The sequence below is a fragment of the Varanus komodoensis genome, unplaced genomic scaffold (assembly GCF_004798865.1).
Source record: "Varanus komodoensis strain SLA01 unplaced genomic scaffold, ASM479886v1 scaffold30, whole genome shotgun sequence".
Classification (NCBI taxonomy): Eukaryota; Metazoa; Chordata; class Lepidosauria; order Squamata; family Varanidae; genus Varanus; species Varanus komodoensis.
In genome coordinates this window covers 11,070,858-11,092,099 of record NW_025335762.1, presented here as the reverse complement: position 1 = coordinate 11,092,099, position 21,242 = coordinate 11,070,858, and the positions used below count along the sequence as shown (strand labels likewise).

Here is a 21,242-nt window from a genome sequence, read left to right as displayed (position 1 = left end):
AGATGGGTTGGGGAATACAACCTAAGTTTGAAATGTATTTACAGAAAATTATTATCTTTAGAAAATTATCTTTTTTTGGTGGGGGGAGTCCAGAATATGTTCGTTTTCAAAGATCCCTCCTCTCAGTTTTTTTCAAAGGAAATGGAGTGCTTCAGCAGAATCAAAGCAGAAGTTACATGGGTGTGCATTTTGTTCTGGACTGTCACAGAAAGGGCTGAATTCTTCACATCTAACCTAGGTTACAGCAGGGGTGGCCAGATGGAAGTTCTACATCAACACGTTAATTTGCAGTAGATTATCAAAGATCTGAGACTCCCAGTTGTTTAACAATAACAGCAATAAAATGACTCCCAGTTGGCCACAATATTTATGTTGAAATGAAGAAAGGGTGGAATAACCAGGTAAGGATTTTTGTGTGGAAAGTTCTGACTGGCTCTAGTACTTGAAATTCCTGATCTCAGGATCCTTCATTATACATGTATGACTTTGGCACCAGATCTGGGTCACGAATCTCTCAGTTTTAGTAAAACCAACATGGGAACTCCTGAAAGTCTGCCTCACCCCTGAATTAAGAGGCTCTTGGTGTCTTTTACTGTGTTTACTTTAGAACTGAATGGTGTCTGCTAGTCTCCTCACAAAGCCAACCTGTCCTGCCTGTGCATTCATTTCATGTCGCTCCAAACATCCGCGTGATATACAGGGTGGGCGTGTAAAAGAAATACAGTGAGAACAAGCAGTGAGTGGCATTGCGATATAAAGGCTGAACTACCTGGAAAACAGAATGCCGTCCTGTATGTATGCCTCTTTCTGTATTTCCCCTTGGATAAGTCACTAGATGGAGCCAAAGTAAGAATAACAGAGGAGTGGTCCCGTTTCTAAAGTGGCTTTTTTCCCATTTCTTGCAGACCTCCCAGATGCTTGGAATTTTGCCCACCCCACCCCTTTCTTAAAAAGTGGGGGGAATTGGTTTTTGTGTGAAAAGAATGGGACAATAGGGCATCAAAAGAAAACAGGATTGTTTCCTTCTAAGATAATTAGAGGTTGGGAACTGGCAGCCCTTGAATGGCGTGCAGCCCACTGACAGATGCCCTGCATGCACCTGTCCAGCCTTCTTTGGCCATGTCCCCTGCCCGTGCTCCTAGAACCCACACGAACGAAGTAAAGTGAAAGTGGGAAGGAGCACACATGCGCCATAAAGATTATTTTATGCTTGTGGCCTGTCCTTTGGACGGCAAAGGGCACTCCTTGAGTCCAGCTGAAGTAGGGTTTCATGATAAATGGTAGAAGAAGGAAGTCCAGCAGAGGCCTTGTGAATGCCCATCCAGAGTTAGTACCTGGACAGCAAACATAGTAGGAAACAGAGGACAGCTAGTCAAAACCTTCCTCACTGTGCTTAGTTTGTGTTTCTACTGAAATTATAGTAATTATTCAGAAATTTACTTAAATACATAAAAATTAGCACAGGCAAATGTTTGCAAAACTCTGCAAGCCTCTGTGTGTGTGATGCACTTCCTTCTTTTTTGGCAGTGCGTAAGCGGCCATCCTGCACAGCATCTCTCCTCTTATTCTTCCAGGCTAGACAAACGGCTCAGATAGACCATGGGTAAGAGGGGAGGACCTCGACCCTTCTTGTCCTTGCATACTGTTTCCCCTTCAAGTGGGCTCAACTGAGAAGGGGCACCTTCTGTGAAGGCCTAATGAACCATCGCTAGATTTATTCTCAACCATTTGGGGGGACAGGACCTGGCTTGCTGCCTTTCTTCTCCAGTGACAGTGAGAAGTTTGGACTAGGACTCCACAGGTCCAAGTTCTAATCCTGGCTTGGCCATGAAGCTCACTGGGTGCCTTTGGGCCAGTCAGTGATTTTCATCCTAATCTACCTCACAGGGTTGTTATGAGAATAAAATGGAGAGAAGGAAGAGGACCCTGTAGCCTACTCTGGGCTCCTTGCAAGATTGAAAAAGACAGGATATGAATGCAATAAGAAATGAAATAAATAACAAAAATTCCCCAGCCAGCGAGTCTGGCCCAACCTGGTTGAGCCCTCAAGGCAACTGGGACCTGTGCTAACTTCCTCCTTCTCACTCGGCAATTAGAATAAAATCAGATGCCACACAGTCTCCCAGGGAGATGCATATCAGCAACCAAATGCTTCTATCTTCCGTCTAAGAACCCTGCTCGATGTGACCAAAGGCCTACCCGGTACAGCAACCTGGTTCCCACAATGGCCGACCAGGTACCCATGGGAAGCCCACAGGGAGAGAGGTGGCCGCTCTCTCCCACGACCCTCCTTAGCAGCTACCATCCAGGGACTCATTGTCTCAGATCCTGAGTTGAGCGGGGATTCCAGAAGACTTCCCACAGCTACCATGGCCAGCAGCCATCATTGCTGTATCTCCCATGAGTGCTATGAGACAAGTACACCAGCTGAGGTGGATGCATTCAGGGGGACCCTCAGTCTAAGCCCCCAACCCACCACTAAGTTAATTAAACTGTTTCCTTACCACCACATCATGGTAGCCTTCTAAAAACAGTAGCTAGTGGTCTGACACTTGTTTGATCTAGCTCGGTAAGATAACTGCTCCAGCATTGATCATTATGTAATTTTAACACTGTAACAGACCTAACAACACCAGCTCTGGCTGGGGTGAGGAGCCCAGAGGTTGCTGGACTTGGAGTCCCATCAGTTCCAGCCAGCATAGCCAGTGCACAGGGATGAGGAGAGTTGCAGCCCAATTACATCTGGAAACCCGTAACTTGCCCACTCCTCAATTGTAACTCGTGCTCTTTTCCCCCTGGTATGCTTGAAAATGTCATTACCAGAAATGCCCACTGGTGTACCTGTGTTGGCTAAGTGGGCCAATCCTTGTGTGAGAAAATAAAAGACAAACAAATCCAGTGTTAAGGTAGAAAGATACGGAAATCAAGCAGTGGAGCATTTTGGTCTCCCGGGTCGCTCCGTCTCTGACCTTAGGGTTGTGAGACTTAAAACAGAAAATACTTGACAAATTACAGCAGGAGGCTGCAGAATTAACACATTTAATTAAGTCTCTCTGGGCCTGAACAAGACTTACACACAAGTCCCACAAATGGAGAGGGAGGAAGGGAGCCAACACTCAGGCTTGGAAGTTAATACGTAGGATGCACTTTATTAAACTTAGGAACAGCTGGACGACTTTAAAAAGCAAGAGAACATGGGATGGTGGGTTTTGAAGTCTTTCTCAGACCAGAAGGATGTGGCTCTCTGTCAGAAAGGTCCATTCCTGGTCTATCCCACCCCTGGGTATGTCTTTTTTCAGACACGAGGAGGCTCTCACTGAAGTGTCCTTGGCAAGGCCCCCTCCAATATCAGTGTGAGTCTAACTAGTGGGCCAACTTCCCCATCACAAAAACAAAACAAAACAAAACAAAACAAAACAAAACAAAAGGCAGGGGCAGAAGAGAGCACAAATTTGCAATAAAATTACATGTGCTAAACTTAGAACTTACTGTAATGGAAATAAAAGGACAATACATTTCATCATAATGTAGAAAACTGTGCTTAATGATCTCTGTGCCTGCTCCACCAGCTGTCCAGCTACTGTTGATGGGAAACCCCAAGCCCCCCACTTTTCCTTCAAACGGTTCTTGCACTTGAAACTAGATTTGGACCGGCAGCCCTTCAGAGGGGGCCTGACAGACCTCCAAAAAGAGTACCCTTCTCTGTAAAGTAGGACACACAGTCACCCTACCCGTGGCTTGTCTGGCAGAAGTGGCTTGGTTGGCATGTTGCCATTTCAGCTCCTCATCATGCACTCGATGCAGCATTGCTCCAGGTCACTGTGTGAAATTTGAAATGGCAGCTTGCCAGCCAAGTCACCTAGCTTGGAAGCTTGAGCAAACTTTATGGAGCAGCATCAACAGCTGGGTAGAGAATACATCGTGTCAGAATGTCCAGCTTTATTTCCATACTAGCTAACAATCTCTGCCCTTTTATCCAGTTTCCCTTTAATTTGCCACATTTATATTTTCCATTCATCCAAGTTAGCATAAACTGGGTTGGATATGAAGATTATTCTCCAATGGACTCCTATCAGAGGAAGCTCCTTCCATCAAAACAGGGAACCTGTGATTCCTCTATTTTATCAGCAAAGAATTATATGTGCTAGGAGTCATTATTATTCCTTGTGGCAGTAAATTTCCTACACCAATGGTCAAGGACCTGCTGAATTAGACATGCATAAGCTCATTAAGTGTGCCTAAATCATCAGAAATACTTAGATGCAAAGCTGTCCATAAATATGTAACCTGGTGCTGAATTGTGACAGCTGCATTTTTTATGTAAAATGGGTTATTCGCTACTTTGAATATTTGGACTTTGAGCCAAATTCACACTTTTCAAACTTTGCTTTGTAATAATGAAATTATACCCTTATTACTCTATCATCATGAGTATTCTGATTTCTGTCTGAGAGACTTTTCTAAAAAATGAAATCAGGAGAACTGGCAACTTTGTATTTGCAATTTCTTGCCACCTCCCCAGGTTTTTATGGCTTTCCAAATGGGCTGTTGCCAATTAATATGTGATATGGAAACACTGACAATCTATTTTAGGAAGCTTTCCCTTCTATTTGCTGGGTTTTTAAGTATTCCTTAGCTGGCCAATTACTTTCCTACTTATTCCTCTTGTTAAAAAGAGGTTCAGCTATTTTAGAATTATTCTGTGAGGGGTTTTATTCACTCCCAGGGCAAGTACCTTTAATGAAGTTAGAAAATGTATCTACAATCTTGTTAGAAAAAGCCCTTTGCCATCTCACATACCTCTTTCGCTAGGAGAAAAGGGGGCTGTTCTTCCATTTCAAGTTTAATTTTTTAGGCCAAATGAAAATTATTCTACAGCTAGTGCCAGCAAAATGGGATATCTCAGTCCAGGGGAAATTAGAATTGCCTGCGGATTATGAATGAACAAGAACTAAGAGGATAACTCAAAGCAAAAAGTATATTTAATACTCAGAAGTTACAGAATCACTGACCCCAAAAACCTACGTAGAAGGCTGGAATAAGATCTGCTTTTTGGACACCCCATCCTAAAAAAATATGCAAAGCAAAAATGGCAGAGAATGGCATTCACTGACAGTAATAGAGTGGATTCTGGTGTAAGACAACTGAAGCGATTTCCAGACCCCTATTCATTATCAGATCCAACACTGAGCATCTTTAGGACTCTGTGTATCCCCCACTTTGGCAATGCCACCAGGCACGTGCCAAATTTTGTACTTAATATGGTTTTCACATTCTGGAGAAGGTTGAGCTTCTGTTCTGCTGTTAAAAGCAAGTTGCTACTCAATATGTCTATGTTGCCAGTCATGAGAACATTTCATGCATTTAAAGCATACCTCAGCTGATTGATTTCAATAGGTTTATCCACACCTAGCTCTGCACAGGACTGGATGGAAAAATCACACAGACCAGGGTGGGATTTTAGTACTCTCTGTGGTTTCTCTGCCAATGATTGAAAACCATCAGATACACAAATCAACGGTATGTGTTTTACATGTCTAAAGAAATGAGAGCTTGCCAAGCAAGTCATATTATTTGTATAGTAGGGCAGTAATAGGCAACTTGTGGCCCTCCAGGACTTTGCCTAAAAGTTCTGGGTGTGTCATCCATGGGGACTAATTACAATCCCGTTATGAATGGGATAAAAAGGTGCATGCAAGGAATCATGGCATGACCTATGAAAGCTAGAATCCAGTTTAGAACTTCAAACTTCATAAATTTATGGACAGATGAAATCTTAGTTTCACCCATTCAGATACATTTTTTCTTGCGCATGCATAGGTGCATGTATATATGCAGAAGCAAGTGTCAGGTCTGGAAAAAACAATGAGAGATTCAGAGAGAAAACATTAAAACAGATACGGGATGCATTCCCTCAACTCTTTAGAAGTGGACAAAAAGTATCTGGTGACTAAGAAAAATGATCTGCTTCCAGTTTTTTCTTCTGGAACAATTCAGCCAAGTGACTTCTCAGAGGGACTCATTAGCATCTCTCACCTGTGTCAGGAAGGAGCAGGGAGACAAAAATAAGCCCTTGGGGATCCATTAAATTAAACCCACTAAATACAGAAGGCACTACAAAGAAATACACAGGCTAGGTTTCTTTGTACAGAGCAGAGAAGGGAACAGAAACTGGTTGTGAATCAAGTCAGTATTTAGTGTGTGAAAACTGCTATTTACTTAATCAACCTTCCTGGCTAATGGGCAACTACCAACTCTAGTGGTAACATGGCACTAGAACCAATACACTGTACCTGTATTGCTCTGCAAATTCATCTTCTTATAAACATGCTGTGCAAGGGAGGTGAACTGAAGGGGAAACCATAATATGAAAAGCAGACTAATAACTGACACCATATTCAATGGTACTTATTAAGCTGAATTTAAAACCTATGTGTGCTGAAATGTTCAGGATATCTTATAACATGATAGGGATAACAAAATAAATTTTATTCTGTAAAAATCTGTAACAAGACATTTTTGGTTAAAACAATTTACTTTTCTAGTACTTGTTGCAGAAGTCTTTTCTCCAGGCCAAAGCAGCACCAAAGATGGACCATCTATGCTCTTATGAGGCAACTCTCACTGGCTTGGCATACACAGGTTGCAGGACGTGGTGAATCAAAAGCATGAAGAGGCATCCTAGAAAAGTCACACTCAAAAAAGAGAGCACGACAAAACGGCCGATGAAGAAGGTGTCCACAATCTGAAGAGAACATAAAGTTCACAAGTTACACATAGAGCAGAACATCACTCTGGTAGCAGATGTAGTGGCCAAGCATTGAGAAGGGGCTTGAAGGAATGCTTGCTTCCATATCCACCTGCCATGCAAAGCCTTTGACAGCAGCTGTCCTCCAGATGTCCCTGACATCTGATAGTGAGACAGGCAGTAACTAGAGAAAGGGCCTTTCGGTTGGTGCCCTTCACTTACAGAACTCCATCCCAGGTAGGCTTACATGGCACCCATACTTAGCTTTTTGGTGCCAGTGAAAAGCTGGCTTTTTCACCCAGGGGGTCTTACATCTCTGTGCCTGCACTCTGACTACTGTTTTATTCTTCATTTTAACCTGACTGATTTGTTTTGCTGTAATCTACTTCACTAATTTTGTTTGTATTTTTATGGACTGTCCTAGGAGCCATTTAAAAAGCATAAAATGCAGAGACATGAAAAGTGTGTATAGTCAAGGCTATGGCTTTCCCAGTTGCAATGTATGGCTGTGAAAGCTGGACCATAAGGAAGGCTGAGCGCAAAAGCATTGAGGCCTTTGAATTGTGGTGCTGGAGGAGACTTCTGCGAGTCCCTTGGACCGCAAGGCAATCAAACCGGTCAGTCCTAGGGGAGATCAACCCTGACTGCTCTTTAGAAGACCAGATAGTGAAGATGAAACTCAAATACCTAATGCAAAGGAAGGACTCACTGGAGAAGACTCTAATGCTGGGAACAACTGAAGGCAAAAGAAGAAGGGGATGGCAGAGGAGGAGGTGGCTGGATGGAGTCTCTGAAGCAGTTGGTGTGAGCTAAAGTGGACTTTGGGGGATGGTGGAGGACAGGAAGGCCTGGAGGAATGTTGTCCATGGTGTCACGATGGTCAAACGTGATTTCATGACTAGCAACAGGAGCCATTTGGCTGAAGGGCAATATAGAAATATATGAAAGAAACTACGTGAGCAAAAGAGGAGACCTGATAGATCAGACCAAGGAGCCGATTTTATCTAGCATTTCCACAATGGCCAAACAGATGCCTCTAGGAAACCCACACATAGGACATCTGCATAACAGCACCCTCCCACTCATGTTCCCCACTAAGTGATGTTCAGGGCGTATTACCTCTGACACTGGAAGTAGTATATAGTACTAATTTGTAAAAATCCATAGCCTCATGCTCCATGAATTTGTTTAATCTCCTCTTAAAGCTTTTTAGGTTGATGATCGTCGTCACATCTTGCAGTAGTGAAGCTCAGTTTAACTACGCACTGTGTGGGAAAAGTCCTTGCTTTAAATACCCTGAATCTCCCCTACCAATTTGGGATGACCAGAAATTCTAATATTATGCAGGGTGGGGGCAGAATCTCCCTTTTCACTTTAGGCAAAGCATGTGTCATTTCATATACCCGTGTCATGATCCCCTTCCCACTTAATTACCTTTTTGCTTCAACTGAAAGCCCCCAAAGAGGGTAGTTTTTCTTCCTTTCCACATCTTTTTTACGCTTTCATTTTTGAAGTGCAGTATTTCAGATGACATTGCACCACAGATTCGTATAAAGGCCTTATGATACTAGCAGTGTTATCTTCAAGTTCTTTTCTAATGATCCCCAACATGGAATCCGCCCTTTTTTCCACAGCAAGCCACAAGCAACTTCCCTAATCATTCACTATCAGAATGACTATCCCCCTGTCAGCCCCAACTTCAGACGAGATTGTGATGGTCCTTGGCAATTTCAGAGACATTAGGGTTGATGTGTGAAACAACTGGACAGAAACATAGAAAAAGACAGGACCCATTCAATCACAGCCTTCTTAAGGCCACAGAAATGTTCCAAGCTGATTAGGGAAGAGCCAGAGTACTGGATGGTAGTTCTGCAGACTCTCTGGCTACACGTTATGTATCTGCTTTACAAACAGCAGCTGTCAAAATATGTTGGCCATATCCAGTATCTCATGGTGAAATCAAGCAATAACTCAAAACACACAAAGAAACTGAGGACGTTTCCAAAGTGAATTGATAGGATTACTGTTTCAGGTTCCAGTTTGATGACTTATCCCACTAAATGGGATAAACAGCAGCCCATATCAAATTTATTCTCATGCAGGGATATCCCCAGTTCGTGTTTACAGCAAAGGCTCCCAGAATTAATAAATGCACAATTAAGTATTTCTTGAGTTTTCCTTCCATGCTCATTAAGGTTTGACATTTGCACAAAGCCTTGGGTCTGGTATCCATACTGGCTGGTTTCTGCTCTAGCTGCCCCGCAGTTGCACTCTGTCCACGTGGTTAACATTAAACTCCGATAGTTATGGTGGCTGTCGATCCTGCAAATGCACATGCTGGAACGTGAGGGGAGAAGCAGTGCTAAAGCTTCCATCCGGATACAAAGAAAAAGGCTCTGAGCAGCCTTACACAAACAGGAGAAGAGTGTGGTTGGCAGGTACTGCCTCTGCCCCCACCCCAACAAGAAGACACAGCTTCCAAAAGGAAGGGAAAAAAGCACCTTCCCAGCTCTTGGGACTGTTCAACATACTCTGCTTACAGTAAAGGTGAGTTTCATGAAACAGCATTAACACAAGCTTGACCTTGCCTCCGCTACAGAACAAGTCTCCTGTGGGTGACATGTTTGCTCGTTCAACACGCTTCACTTTTTAATTAGCCAATTAGTTGGCTTTGGGTGCTGAAAGCTCAGGACATGTATTATTGATACCATATTGTGCTGGGCTATGGCTAAGAGAGAAAGAGTCCTAGAGATCCTCCAAATGAACTGTTTTGTTATACAGGCATGTCTCTCATACAGTCACTGCACCTTGCAGCCCTGTTTGTACCCGTTCTCCTGAACTATACTTGCAACACGGAGTAAAGCAACACTGGTATACATGTAGGGCAGACGGTGGAATGGAAACGGGCTATGATTCTATTAGGGATGTAAGGACTTGAACGGGAGTCTTGCCATAGCCGATTAGAGCTAGTTCCTCTGTTCTGCCTTAACACCAGGCTTGGACTAGCACTGATTTGGGGCTTGGCACTGCACTGTCCCAAAAGTGGAATGTTGAGCAGAAGAAGCTTGAGCACTGGATGGGGAGCTCGCGGGGGCTGCATTCAGCTCGTGGACCAGAGAGTCCCCCTTTGTGCTATAGACCTTCACCAGAAGAAGGTATTATCTGGTCTGCTCTTCTAGCCCTGCAGCCTTATTTCCTGGACTTGCTATTCTTCACTGCCCCTCCTTGCACCAGCTCGGTTCCTCCATCCATATGTGCATCGTGCACTTCATTTTATCCTCATCTTGCCTTTTGACAGATTCCTTGGTCAGTGCCCTTCACTCTTTTTTATATCCAAATGAACACGAACGGTTCCCTTGAACTCATCCTGAGCACCTCAGCAATTGCCTTTAGCACCAGCATAGACTCATTACCTTCTGAACCTTCAGCATGAAGCCACTCTCAGTTCCTGGAAGGAATGGGTCCCAGCCATGTTATGCTACATATAGCCACCAGCCTGTCTGTGACTGCGCTATCTGCTGCTGATCCTTTAATTCTCACCTGCCTCCTCCAAAACCTGAATTCTATTAATTCCTTCAACTACATCCATTGTTCCTGGTTCCATGGATCCTGATTTGCTTGTGTCAGAACCAGACAGTGGGCAGCAGCAGACTGTCCTAGAGTTTAGCCAGACCTGAACCAGCAACCAAAAGCTGCCTGGGACACAGCAACTGGCCTCTAATTAATTGTGCCCTTAATTCTGTAGGGCTTGGATTCGATAGCATCTCTTCTTATGAATTGTTGTGATTCAGGTATCAATTTAACCTAGAATTATAACTGAGGCTTGTAACAACCTTTGAAAAATATGCTAGGGAGATGAAGGCATAAGAGATAGGCTGACTTCAATTTTGTAGGGCCTACTTGCCATGCATAGAATGTTTGCTTAAAAAACTGGAATTAATATGAAACTCCTAACAGTTCTGGCATAATTAAACTGTGTTAAGAGTCCCAAAGCAGGCAGCTTTGGATAAGAATCTTGGATTTGGCCAAGATTCCCTTAGACCAACATTCTTTTCGAGAACCTCTGCTACCATTGCAGCTGAGATGGTCTACCAGGACTTGACCAGTAGTCCAGCAGTGGCTACCCTTAGGCTAGAAAATGGCGATTCCTTAGGTCCATCAAGGACTTATTCTGACAATCAGCTTAAGAGAATGTACCCACTAAATGTAAATCCTGCAACTCCAGACTGAAATGCAGATCGAGTGCCTGAACACGAAAAGTGTAAGGGAGCTTTGCTGCATGTGTTTTTGATGGTGTAGAGAGCACAAGGAGAGGATAATCAATATAAAATCTCATATGGTAAAATCTCGTATGATAATCAATATAAAATCTCAAACTCAGTACCCAATCTGAGCCCCCAGTTTGCAAGATCGTTCCGCGAGATCGTGCAATCACAGGGAAGAGAGGGTGGAGCTGCATTGCTTCTTATTAGTGCCATCTAACAGGTACATCATTCACACTCAAAATGCAAGAACCCTGCTGGCTGAGGAGAAGACTACATTTTTCTCGACGACACTCCATTGTTATGATAGGGAAAATGCTCTCTCTCAAACCCATGTCTCCAGGTTAAAAAATAAATTAAAAAGGATAATTCCACAGATCCATTCCATTGAGAAATTACATCCCAATCCCTTCCAACAAGGGCACATTAGTGTTGTAAAACTGAAAGGCTGGGCAAGGAGGTTCTTCAAAAGAATGGTGCAACTGACCTAAGACATTCAAGGCAGTTTCCCTTGCTGCTCCAGTGTGGCGACCATGGGGGTGCGTGGGAGGAAGCAGTCATGAAGGAGCCTCGTGCCAGAGGGCTCAAAGCATCCTCACTATCTCCAGAGGAGGACAGGAAAAGGGTTTCATAATGAATGTGGAGTTTAAATAATTAGGACTGGGAAACCTCTGGGAAGGAGGAGTATTTCCTCTGAAGGGAGCCAGACTGCTGGTAATGGAAATTCAGATCGTTTTTGAGGGTTAATCTAGCAGCAGGGAAAAGCCTCGAGGAGGAACATTTGATTATTGGTGAAATCTGCTGGAGGCAGCAGCTGCGTTAGTGAAAGTGTGTTTGGGAGGGAAGGGGGTAGGATTACAGTTGCCCCTAGAGAAGGGGCTTCTGGGGCGAGGAGATGGAAGTAGTCTAATAAGCAGCCAAGTGTCGGCACCAAGAGAAATAAAAAACAGCTCCCAGGATCAAAGATGTGATCACCACAATTAAAATTCACATCTTTATTGCCAGCCATTTATATAGTATTTTTTTCTTTACAGGCTGCAGGTCATGTTACCAAATCTAAGGCAACGAAGCATTCCCCTACATGGGAATTGTAGAGAAAAGGTTGGGGGTTCAAGGCAGCTTTTTAAAAGAGAGCAGAAACACAGAGAGAACTGAGAACTGTCTGGATCAAAGAGCCTGACCTTCTGTAGACTGTGTGAGAGAGCACCAAGTTCCCCCACCTAGCTGCAGGAGTGAAGGTTGGAGGGTATCAGAAACAGGCAGTTACAAAGCTGACTGTCAGCTACGAGCAAAGGTTCTCACTGATGGCAGCTTGCTTAACATTCAATAGACAAAGAAACAGCAGCAATAAAACCACAAGCTAGGGTGGTGGCCACCGCATTTCAAGCAGGAATGAGACCAATTCATGAAGCATGTATCTATCAAAGGATATTAACCATGATGGCTGGGAGGCTCAGAAGCAGCATGCCACCAAATCCCAGTTGGGGAACAGCACGGAGGGCTACTGCCACTGTGCCCTGCTTCTTGGGATCAGTCCAGAGGTATCTGTTTGGCCCACTGCAGGATACAGGATGTGGGATCAGATGGACCTATGGCTTAGTCTGGGATGGTTCTTTTATGATTTTCCCACCAAAGAGATGCAGTGGAGGGTGACTTCAACATAGCTGTGCTAACAGCAGACAAGACAACAAGCTGGAGAGGGAAGCACTGTGAGTCACAGAAAGAAAGGACCCCTCGGCATCAATGGCAGTCAACAGTTTTAGCTCCATTTTGCTTAGATAACAGCAACAAAACAAAGAGCTCAAGGCATGTTAAAGCACTGATCTTTAAGGTGAGCGTAAGAAGAGATCTGCTAAATGAGACTAGAAATCCATCTGCATTATTACTAGTTACCACAACACTATCAAATTCAACAAGTGGAAAATTGCTATGGAAATCTAATTCAGATTGGGTCTTATATGACTCCATCTCACTGAAAAAGATTGCGGAAGCAATGCCATGCAAGTTGAGACAGAAAAAAAGGCCCACAACTCCTAGCCTGTCCCAGGAAGACTTCAAGGATTATAAGCACAAAGGACTTCCAATTGATGGGCCTTTCTGGAGAATGGAAGCAGGAAACCACATCACCCAAATCCAGACTTGTAGATATAATTGTTTGGGCTACAAATTAGCCGGTATGCCACAACAATGAAAAAGCTAAACAAACAGTGACATAGTTTACTCAGTGTTTTAATGAGCTGCCACACAACCACTGTATCCTATACAATAAACTCCAATTTGCCATCCAATATGCCTTTGCACCTACAGTCATGAAGCCAGGCATCTTCTGTAAGCCCAGTGGAAAAAATGATTTCCCTGACAAATGATCCAATGTAGAAACAGATTTACTTTGCAAACAAACCTCAGTATAAAAGCATTTCCCTTCAGAAGCTGCTACAAGTTACCCAATATGGTTATTCCAGTGAATAATCTAAACATTCCTTCCAAGGCTTTACTTTCCAGCTCAGAAACATGTGACTTGGGATAGGGGACTAGCTTCACTCAGGGTTTTTTTTTTTTTGTTTTTGTTTTTAGGGGAAGAAAAAGCTTAAATCCTGTCCTGTCTGAGCAAAACAAAGAACCTACTTTTGGCATTAGCTTTCTCTGACCCCAAGGGGATGGCTGAATCAAGGGAGCTGCCTTATAGTGACTGATCTGACTAGAAGTGGTCCTCCAGGATCACAGGAAGAGAAAGTCCTTTCACATCACCTGCTACCAGAGCCAGTGTGATCCGGTAGGTAGGATGTGGGATTAGGGACCTGGGAGAACCGGGTTATAATGCTTGATAGTGAAGCCCACTGAATGATTCTGCGCCAGTCACACACTGTCAGCCTCACCTACCTCACAGGATTCTTGTTTTAAGGCTAAAATGGAGCCATGCAAACTGCCTGGGGTTCCTCACAACTAGAAAACGGAGGAATATAAATGCAATGTCATAATTATGCCTGATTCTTTACTATCAGCATCACCATTATTATAGCTAGAGATGTCAGGGATGCTCCCCCTCTTCTCCACCCTCGTTTCAATGCCTACTGATTGTTTGGTGGTTCCGTGGCTTTTGTGCATTCCCCACACTCGCCACTCTAAAAGATGGGTATGATTCTTCCAAGATTTAGTTACTGACAGCATGAATTTTCAGCTGAACCACGCTGGTACTCTGCATAGTTTGATCTCACTCCTTTTGCTTTTGGTCTCACCACCACGAGATTGCAGTCCCCACATGCCACTCTGAAAATGAACTTGGCCTTTGGGCGAAGGGAAGTTCAGCACTGTTCCTCTACAACAGAGGGGGTTCTGCATGACTGCAGGCTGGCAGTAAATAGCAGCAAAGGAGATTCGGTGGCAGAGGCAACATAGGGGGTAAATCTGGCCACAAAGGAACCACATGAGGCCTGCAGGTTGTGTCCTCCTGTTCTCCATGGGAGGCATGTAGGAACACAGAACTCTGCCTTATGCTGATTCAGACCGTTGGTCCTTCAAGGCTGGTATTGCAACACTAACTGGCAGCAGCTACTTTACCCCTGAGATCTAATCCCTACTGGAGGAAGCAGGGATCCAACTTGGGACCTTTTGTATGCAGCACAGGTTGTTGTTGTTGTTGTTGTTGTTGTTGTTGTTGTTGTTTTGTGATATTTATATGCCGTCCTTTTGCAAAAGCCTCAGGACGGCTGACATAAACTTTATCACTGAACGATCAACTCTCCTGTTATCTAGACTTTGACTTATTAGTGTAAAAAGATATTTAAAGGCATGAAAAAGAAGTAGGTATAGGCCAGCTAGAGAAAACAAAATATAGGAGGTGAATGAAGACAGGTCAAAAGAAAGGTGGAACATTCTGATGTGTAGTGCAGAACAAGCCACCAGTTAATCTAAACCAAGAAAGCCACACTGTTCCTTATCCAGATTGATTTTTCCCTGCTGTGAATCATTATACCAAGAATAATTCTGTTGTTCTTTAGAGGTACATCACAAAGAGCATCAACACTGTGGTACTACCTATGAAATATTACTTGAATGCATTTTGATTGTCCTTAATTTATCTCCATTACACCTAATGGTAATTATAACCTTTATAATGGTACTGTAATTGTGCTTGATCTGCAACTACTTCCTTGCAAAGAGAAGATATTATTCTCTCCTTTGTTAGAAGCAAAGCAAGAGAAGATTGGTTAACACACACATTTCCCTGACATATAGAATCTCATATGCAATGGAGAACTTTCAAACTCATAACCTCACAAAGGGGCATGCCTGCATACATTCACCCCCCCAAGCCCCCCCCCCCGAAACAGGTTGTGGTGTGGTATCAAAGAGGAGAAAGGCTCCATATCAAGATCAGTTTTGCACCTACATTTTTCACATGCATGGAGCCCACTATATAGGCCTCTACGAGAATGGAGGAGACTCCCAGAGACCAAAACAAGTAACCATCTTCAGGACAGACAAGAGGGGCAGGCCCGAGGCCTAACATTGATTTTACTTAGACTGGAATGCTTGCTACTGAGAAAGACCAAGTGGGTCTTCCTCTTTACTTGCAGGCAATGGGCTGCCAACTGGACCTCGAAGCTGTTTGTCTCCAATCTCTCAGCCTGCCTTCAGCCCAAATGCATCCTACATATATGCTCTGTGCTGGTCTAAATCCTGCTCTCTCTCAATCCAGTAACTCCCTTGCCTTTCCCTCCAAATAGGCCATTGGCTGACCACTTTTAGGGATGCGTTCAGCTGGGACTTAGTGCCTGGATCAGACTGTAAACAGCCCAGATTTGAAGTGGTTGGTACAAAGCACTATGAAGGGGCGAGGAGATGGGGGATTTGCCACACCTTTACCTTAATTTCAGCAGGTGGTTCTGGCAATTCACTGGCACGAGGAAAAAGCAACAGAGCCAATGTGATTATCACAGCCGCAAAGAAAACCAAAATGACAGAAAACCTAGAGAAAAACATAGCAATCATTGGTAATATTAGAACCGTAGCCACCACGTCCTTGAAACTTTTGAATAGAACATGGATAGGAGTATCATCTTTCATGAGCCAAATGCTGGGAGCAGTCCTTTGTGTCTCCCTATGCAGCACAAAAAGGGCAGCCATATAAGTTTCCACCTTTTCCCTTCCTGATCACATCAACCCACCCACCACATTAAGCAAGAATTTAGGTCCACTGTACTATACGTGTGAGAACAAGAACAGGAAGGGTATCTTACCTCCTGCTGCAGCATCAGGAGATTTAGCCTAACATGCCCAACATCTAGGCTGGAAGCTGGCTCTGTGAACTCTTTTTTGCAGTTTCAGCTCTTGGGAAGACTTGCATAGAGTCTATGTGCACAGACTACCTCTCTGCAGATGAGAGGAGGTCAGGAGCAGCTTTTCCCTCTTTTTTATTACAACAGAGGTATTTTATGCTTGATCACCAGTCCAATTCTGTGGGGTGGGGTCCTTTCCAAGCTCTCTGTCCCCTGGGTAAATTTTAACTTCGTAACAGCCTCTCTTTGTTTCATGGGTATTTCATCCAAACGGGGTTCTAGGCCAAACTAATTGTTGAACTTTTAAATGTTTGGACCTGCAGTGCCTTATATAAGGCAAATGTTCTAGTTACTGTATACTTATACTCATACTCATACTATACTCACAGCATAGTTCGGAACTCCACCTACTAAGAATCATGCATTGCATTTGAAAAAAAAAATGGGTGGAAGGAACATCAAAGCAATTGAAAACTCCAGGCTGCCTTTTCCAGTAGCAGAGTGTTCTGTGACCAAGCTAAAAAGCAGTGCTTTTCCATTCTCCCACAGAGACAACTTATCCAGCCAATAGCAGGAAATGAATTAAACAAGTAAAGGGTCCCTAATTTATTAAATCATAATTATTAAGAGGAAGGAAGTACATAGGCCAGATGACCAGGCAGGCCTTTGTCACTAAAAGTCCTATTAAGCAGCATTTTTACAAATGAAACATTATATGGCAAAAGAGTTATTATATTCCAGGTCTTGTCTGATAACAATAGTGCAGAGCATGAAGCGATTTTTCACTTTGGTTTCAGAGGATTTTACCACAGCAACAGCAGGGAACTTAATGAATCTATTATGTTTTCCAAATAATATCACAACCCATGATTTGAATGCTTGATTCGAGGTTTGATTTTTTAAAGGACTGTGTCCCAGATAAAGAAATCTTCATTAACCATATGTGGCTCATGGAGCAATCCAGCAGGGATTCCCCCAACCCTCTGAACCTGGAGGATTACCAGCACCCAAAGCAGAGCAGGGATTGATGGCAAAGGAGAAGGGGATGGCAGAGGATGAGGTGGCTGGATGGAGTCACTAGTGAGTGTGGACTTGGGTGGACTCCCAGGGATGGTGGAGGACAGGAGAGCCTGGAGGAATGTTGTCCATGGGGTCATGATGGGCATGAATTTGCGACTAAACAAACAAAAGAAGCACAACAGGAGAAGCATGGAGGCAAAACTGAGTTCACAGACTCAGAGTTAGAGGAGATTTTCTCAGCCATCTAGTCCAAACTCCTGCTCAGTCCTGAAAAGCTGGAGCAACCTCAACAGATGGCTATTTAAACTCTGTTTGGAGACCTCCAGCAAGGGAGATCCCATCACCAATCTAAGCAATTATTTATGTATTGGATTAATGCCTAGCCTTTTTCTTACAAAGAATTCAAAGCAGCTTACCTCATTCTCCTCCTGCTGCTCTCAATCTTACCCCACTACAACAACCCTGTGAGGGAGGTAGGGCTGAAGGTCTCTGGCCCACAGTCACGACTGGAACCCAAATTGCCTCTTAACCCCTACACTACACTGGCTCTCAATTCCACTATGAAAGTGATCTTCTCATCGATAAGTTCCTCTTAATGTTTGCCTAAAATCCACATGGTCAGCAGTTCCTCCTCCAATTAATTTCCCAGCATGAGAGATCACCTTACCTAGCAAGTCCAGCCGCTCTGGATAACAACACACAGAGCAACAAGGTGAGAACCCAGAGCAGTGCTAAGATGAAGACTCCAGGCCCAACTCCGAGTATTGTACCAGGCATCCTGGAAGGAAGGTAAGCATGAAAAGAAAGAACTCTCAGTCAATGCTCCTTAACACAGAAACAGCTCTCTTATTCCAATCTGGAAGTTTGATGTTGTCTATGGAAAAATCATAACAGAACAGTCTGACCCTCTTCTTTGAAGGATCATTATTTTAAAAAGACCAAACGTGAAACAGAGACGTGGGCAAAAGCACAGAAACTGCACCAAAACTGTACATTACAACTTGACATTGAGTTCAATATGTTTGTGTGCTGCAGTGTAATAGGTGACACTCTCCAAACAGGACAGGCATGTCTGGGTCTTCCTAGCGGAAAGCAGCTACAACACATTGCATCGTGATCCATCTGGACCCCACCGAAGCATATGGTCTACCTACGGGTATGTATCTGAAGTGTGCTAGCATACCCTCTGGGAACAGAGCAGCTCCTGAAGTCTGTACTCAGTGGTGTTTCCAAAGAGGGGTGGGAAATCCCCCTCTATGGGACCCTGAAGAACTGCTGGCAGTTAATGTAGACCAGCCTTCCACAACCTGGTGCTCTCCAAGTGCGTGGGACCACAACTCCCATCACCCCACCTTAGTGGAAGTGCATGATGGAAGCTGTAGTGCAGTACATCTGAAGGGTGCTGGATTGGAGAATGATAATCTGACTCACAAGCAGCTTCCTACATAGGTAATTCAATGGATGTGGGGGATCCTCGGGCTGCATTGACTTGGAGGTGATAAGCTGGGGGTCTATGCTGGCAGTGCGTGAGGCTGAATGTGGTGGTGAGTACAGCCAGAGCTGAAAGCAGGAATGCCCACTCCCTTTCCTTCCTTTCTTCACTTTCTCCTGTCCCGCTTCTTTCATACTCAGTAAGCTGCAGAGAAAGGGATACTTTGCCAGAATTCCTGATTGCTTACAGAGAGCTTCTGAAATTAGGCTTAAAAACACAGTTTGCCCACCCCTGAACCACTGTATGCTCAGCAAAACATGGTCCCAACTCCATAGCGGTTATGATCTCATCGCATTACACTGTGCAGGTAACCTCACAGCTGAAAAGGGGAGTAGAAGGATAATCAAAATAGGGGAGGGGAGTCAAAAGAAAAGAATTCCAAGATTTTTTTAGGATGCTCCCAGACAGAAAGCTCCTAGCAGGGGTGGTGGGGGGGGAGCAAACTATGTAGCTATTCCATCTTGTACTCCTTCACTGACTTTTTGTGGAAAGAAAATGTCCAAAGAAGTAGTGGAAAAACACAAGAGGGTTACAAGGTGAAGATGTCGTCATATGGACTTCTCATAAAATTCTGTGAATGAGGCAGGATGGTGGAGCCAGAAAAGCCTCATCTGGAAGCACCCTCAGTTTTGATGGAAAAAAAACCCAACTTTTCAGTTATTGAAAATATATAAATGAAAAGTAGAAAAAGAGCTTTTCTCTCCCCATTCTAGAATTTGGGGCTCACCTAATGAAGGTGACAGGCAGTGGATTCAGCAGAGACCACAGAAAATACTTCTTTTACAATGCACAGTTAGCTCATAAAAGCGGTTGCCACAGCAGGGGGTGACAACCCCAGTTAGGCAAATTCACGGAAAAGTTTAAACACCTCCTAGTCATGGCAACAAACTGGAATTTCTGTGTCCAGAGACTGTATGTTGGTAAGCATGCAATAGCAGTGGCAGTGGTGATGGTGGGGAACCTATTGCCTTTATGCCACACTCCCCCAAATGTATGCCCTTCGGGGATCTTGGGCTGCAGCCTGTGTCATCCCCAGCCATCATGCTTATGCAAGGCTACAGTTCCAGTCAGGTGGCCATGCTGGCTAGGGGATGACAGGAGCCTGACATGCTTATCCTGGCTGCAGAACAATGGGGGCTACAGTTCAACACATCCAGAGAATGCCTGTTCAAGGAAGGATGCTTTCAGGGAAGCATCTAGCTGGCTACTGCATGAAACAGGGTGCAGAAGGACCACTGGCCAGAAGCAGCCAGGCCCATCTTATGTTCTTAGTCCTAGATCTGTAAAGAAGGATTAAGACAGACTTACCTCACAGTGGTTTTGCCACCTTGTTCCCCACCTCCAGCAGAGCCCTTGCGCTTTCACGGCTTCAGGGCAAGCTAGGAAAATAAAAGTCAACAAATCAAGCTTTTCTCCCTTTGCTTTATTTATGCATTGCATGATTGTCCCATCCAAAGAGTTTGTAGTGATATGTCCAGTTCATATGTTCTGGTGTCATCTTCACAATTACTTTTAAATTGAAATATATTAGAGTAGGAAGCAGGGGCTATCTGGAACCTCCATACTTAGGGGAGGGAGGAGGAAGAGAAGAAAATCGATCAGCGGTTGTGAAAGGAAATTATATTCCATTTTTCCTTCCAAAAAGGCAGCCTCTTAAAGCAGTGCAGGGTGTACTCCCATGCATATTCAGACAGAAAAAGGCAGGGCTTTTTTTTGGCTAAACGTGCACAGGATTATGCCCATACAAGCACATCACAAACGCCACTTCACCCAAGAGGGAGATGCTCCGATGGGGCAACGCTGCACCAGCTCAGTTCCGCCCTGTCCCGCAGCTCTCCGTGACAAGGCAACTCTGCCTGGCGCTTGCGGTGAAAGGGGAGGAAGATGGGCAGCCTACCTCAACAGGGCGTTGTTGGGGTGCGTATGAGAAAGAAGGGAACTGAGCAAGATTAAAACAGTTTGCAAGTTAAAGGAGCTTTTCAGATTTGGAATAATGTAGCAGAGCTACAGGAGCGGAGAGGAGAGAGAGCCCCCGCTGGAAAGCCCAAAGCACAGGAATGCGCTGCCTCGCACCCGCAGCATGGATACAGAAAGCTCTCAACAGGCCCCATTCCCACCCGGGCCGACTGTCAGCCACAGCCCGGGAGAGCGAAAGCCTACTAACCAATCATGGAAAACGTTGCATTTACGCATTCCCGTGACGACCAATAATCACTACCCTTTCATCTCCTCCCATGGGTCGGATTGGCGGTTACCATGGGCAGCCCCAAAGCCTTGCCATAAACACCGCTTCTCTGAGAACGAGCACTCTGATTGGTGTAAGTGGAGGATGGATGGAAGCTACTCTGCGCCAATCGCCTTCGTCCGTTCTGTCAGAGGGTGGCCCCCTCTCTCCCCTCGGCCGTGGTTTGATTTGCGGTGTTGAGAGCGGGGCGGGAAGA

At 44.4% G+C, this 21,242-nt stretch overlaps 1 protein-coding gene across 4 annotated transcripts; it reads right to left on the bottom strand.

Moving 5' to 3' along the window:
- Nucleotides 1-433: 433 nt before the first annotated feature.
- On the bottom strand, nucleotides 434-20,930 carry TMEM218 (transmembrane protein 218). 4 transcript variants are annotated; one of them, XR_006415462.1, is made up of 6 exons: nucleotides 20,699-20,930; nucleotides 20,110-20,180; nucleotides 17,977-18,087; nucleotides 15,877-15,979; nucleotides 6,538-6,745; nucleotides 434-6,036 (listed from the first exon to the last, which is right to left on the bottom strand). XR_006415462.1 is itself a non-coding variant. In XM_044437670.1 (5 exons), the coding sequence occupies exons 3-5, from the start codon at nucleotides 18,084-18,086 to the stop codon at nucleotides 6,608-6,610; spliced, it is 351 nt and encodes a 116-aa protein (XP_044293605.1). In that variant the 5' UTR covers nucleotide 18,087; nucleotides 20,110-20,180; nucleotides 20,699-20,930; the 3' UTR covers nucleotides 6,466-6,607. The 4 variants fall into 4 exon arrangements, 2 of the variants coding, with proteins under 2 accessions (XP_044293605.1, XP_044293606.1); XR_006415463.1 differs by having other exon boundaries at nucleotides 434-3,903; XM_044437670.1 differs by lacking the exon at nucleotides 434-6,036 and having other exon boundaries at nucleotides 6,466-6,745.
- Between the last annotated feature and the right edge of the window lie 312 nt (nucleotides 20,931-21,242).

Coding starts and splice junctions, on each gene's coding strand:
- TMEM218 (XM_044437670.1), bottom strand. CDS start 18,086: ATGCCTGGTACAATACTCGGAGTTGGGCCTGGAGTCTTCATCTTAGCA. Junction 15,980..17,976: donor AGAGCGGCTGGACTTGCTAG/GTAAGGTGATCT, acceptor GTTTTTCTCTAG/GTTTTCTGTCATTTTGGTTT. Junction 6,746..15,876: donor AACCACCTGCTGAAATTAAG/GTAAAGGTGTGG, acceptor TGTTCTCTTCAG/ATTGTGGACACCTTCTTCAT.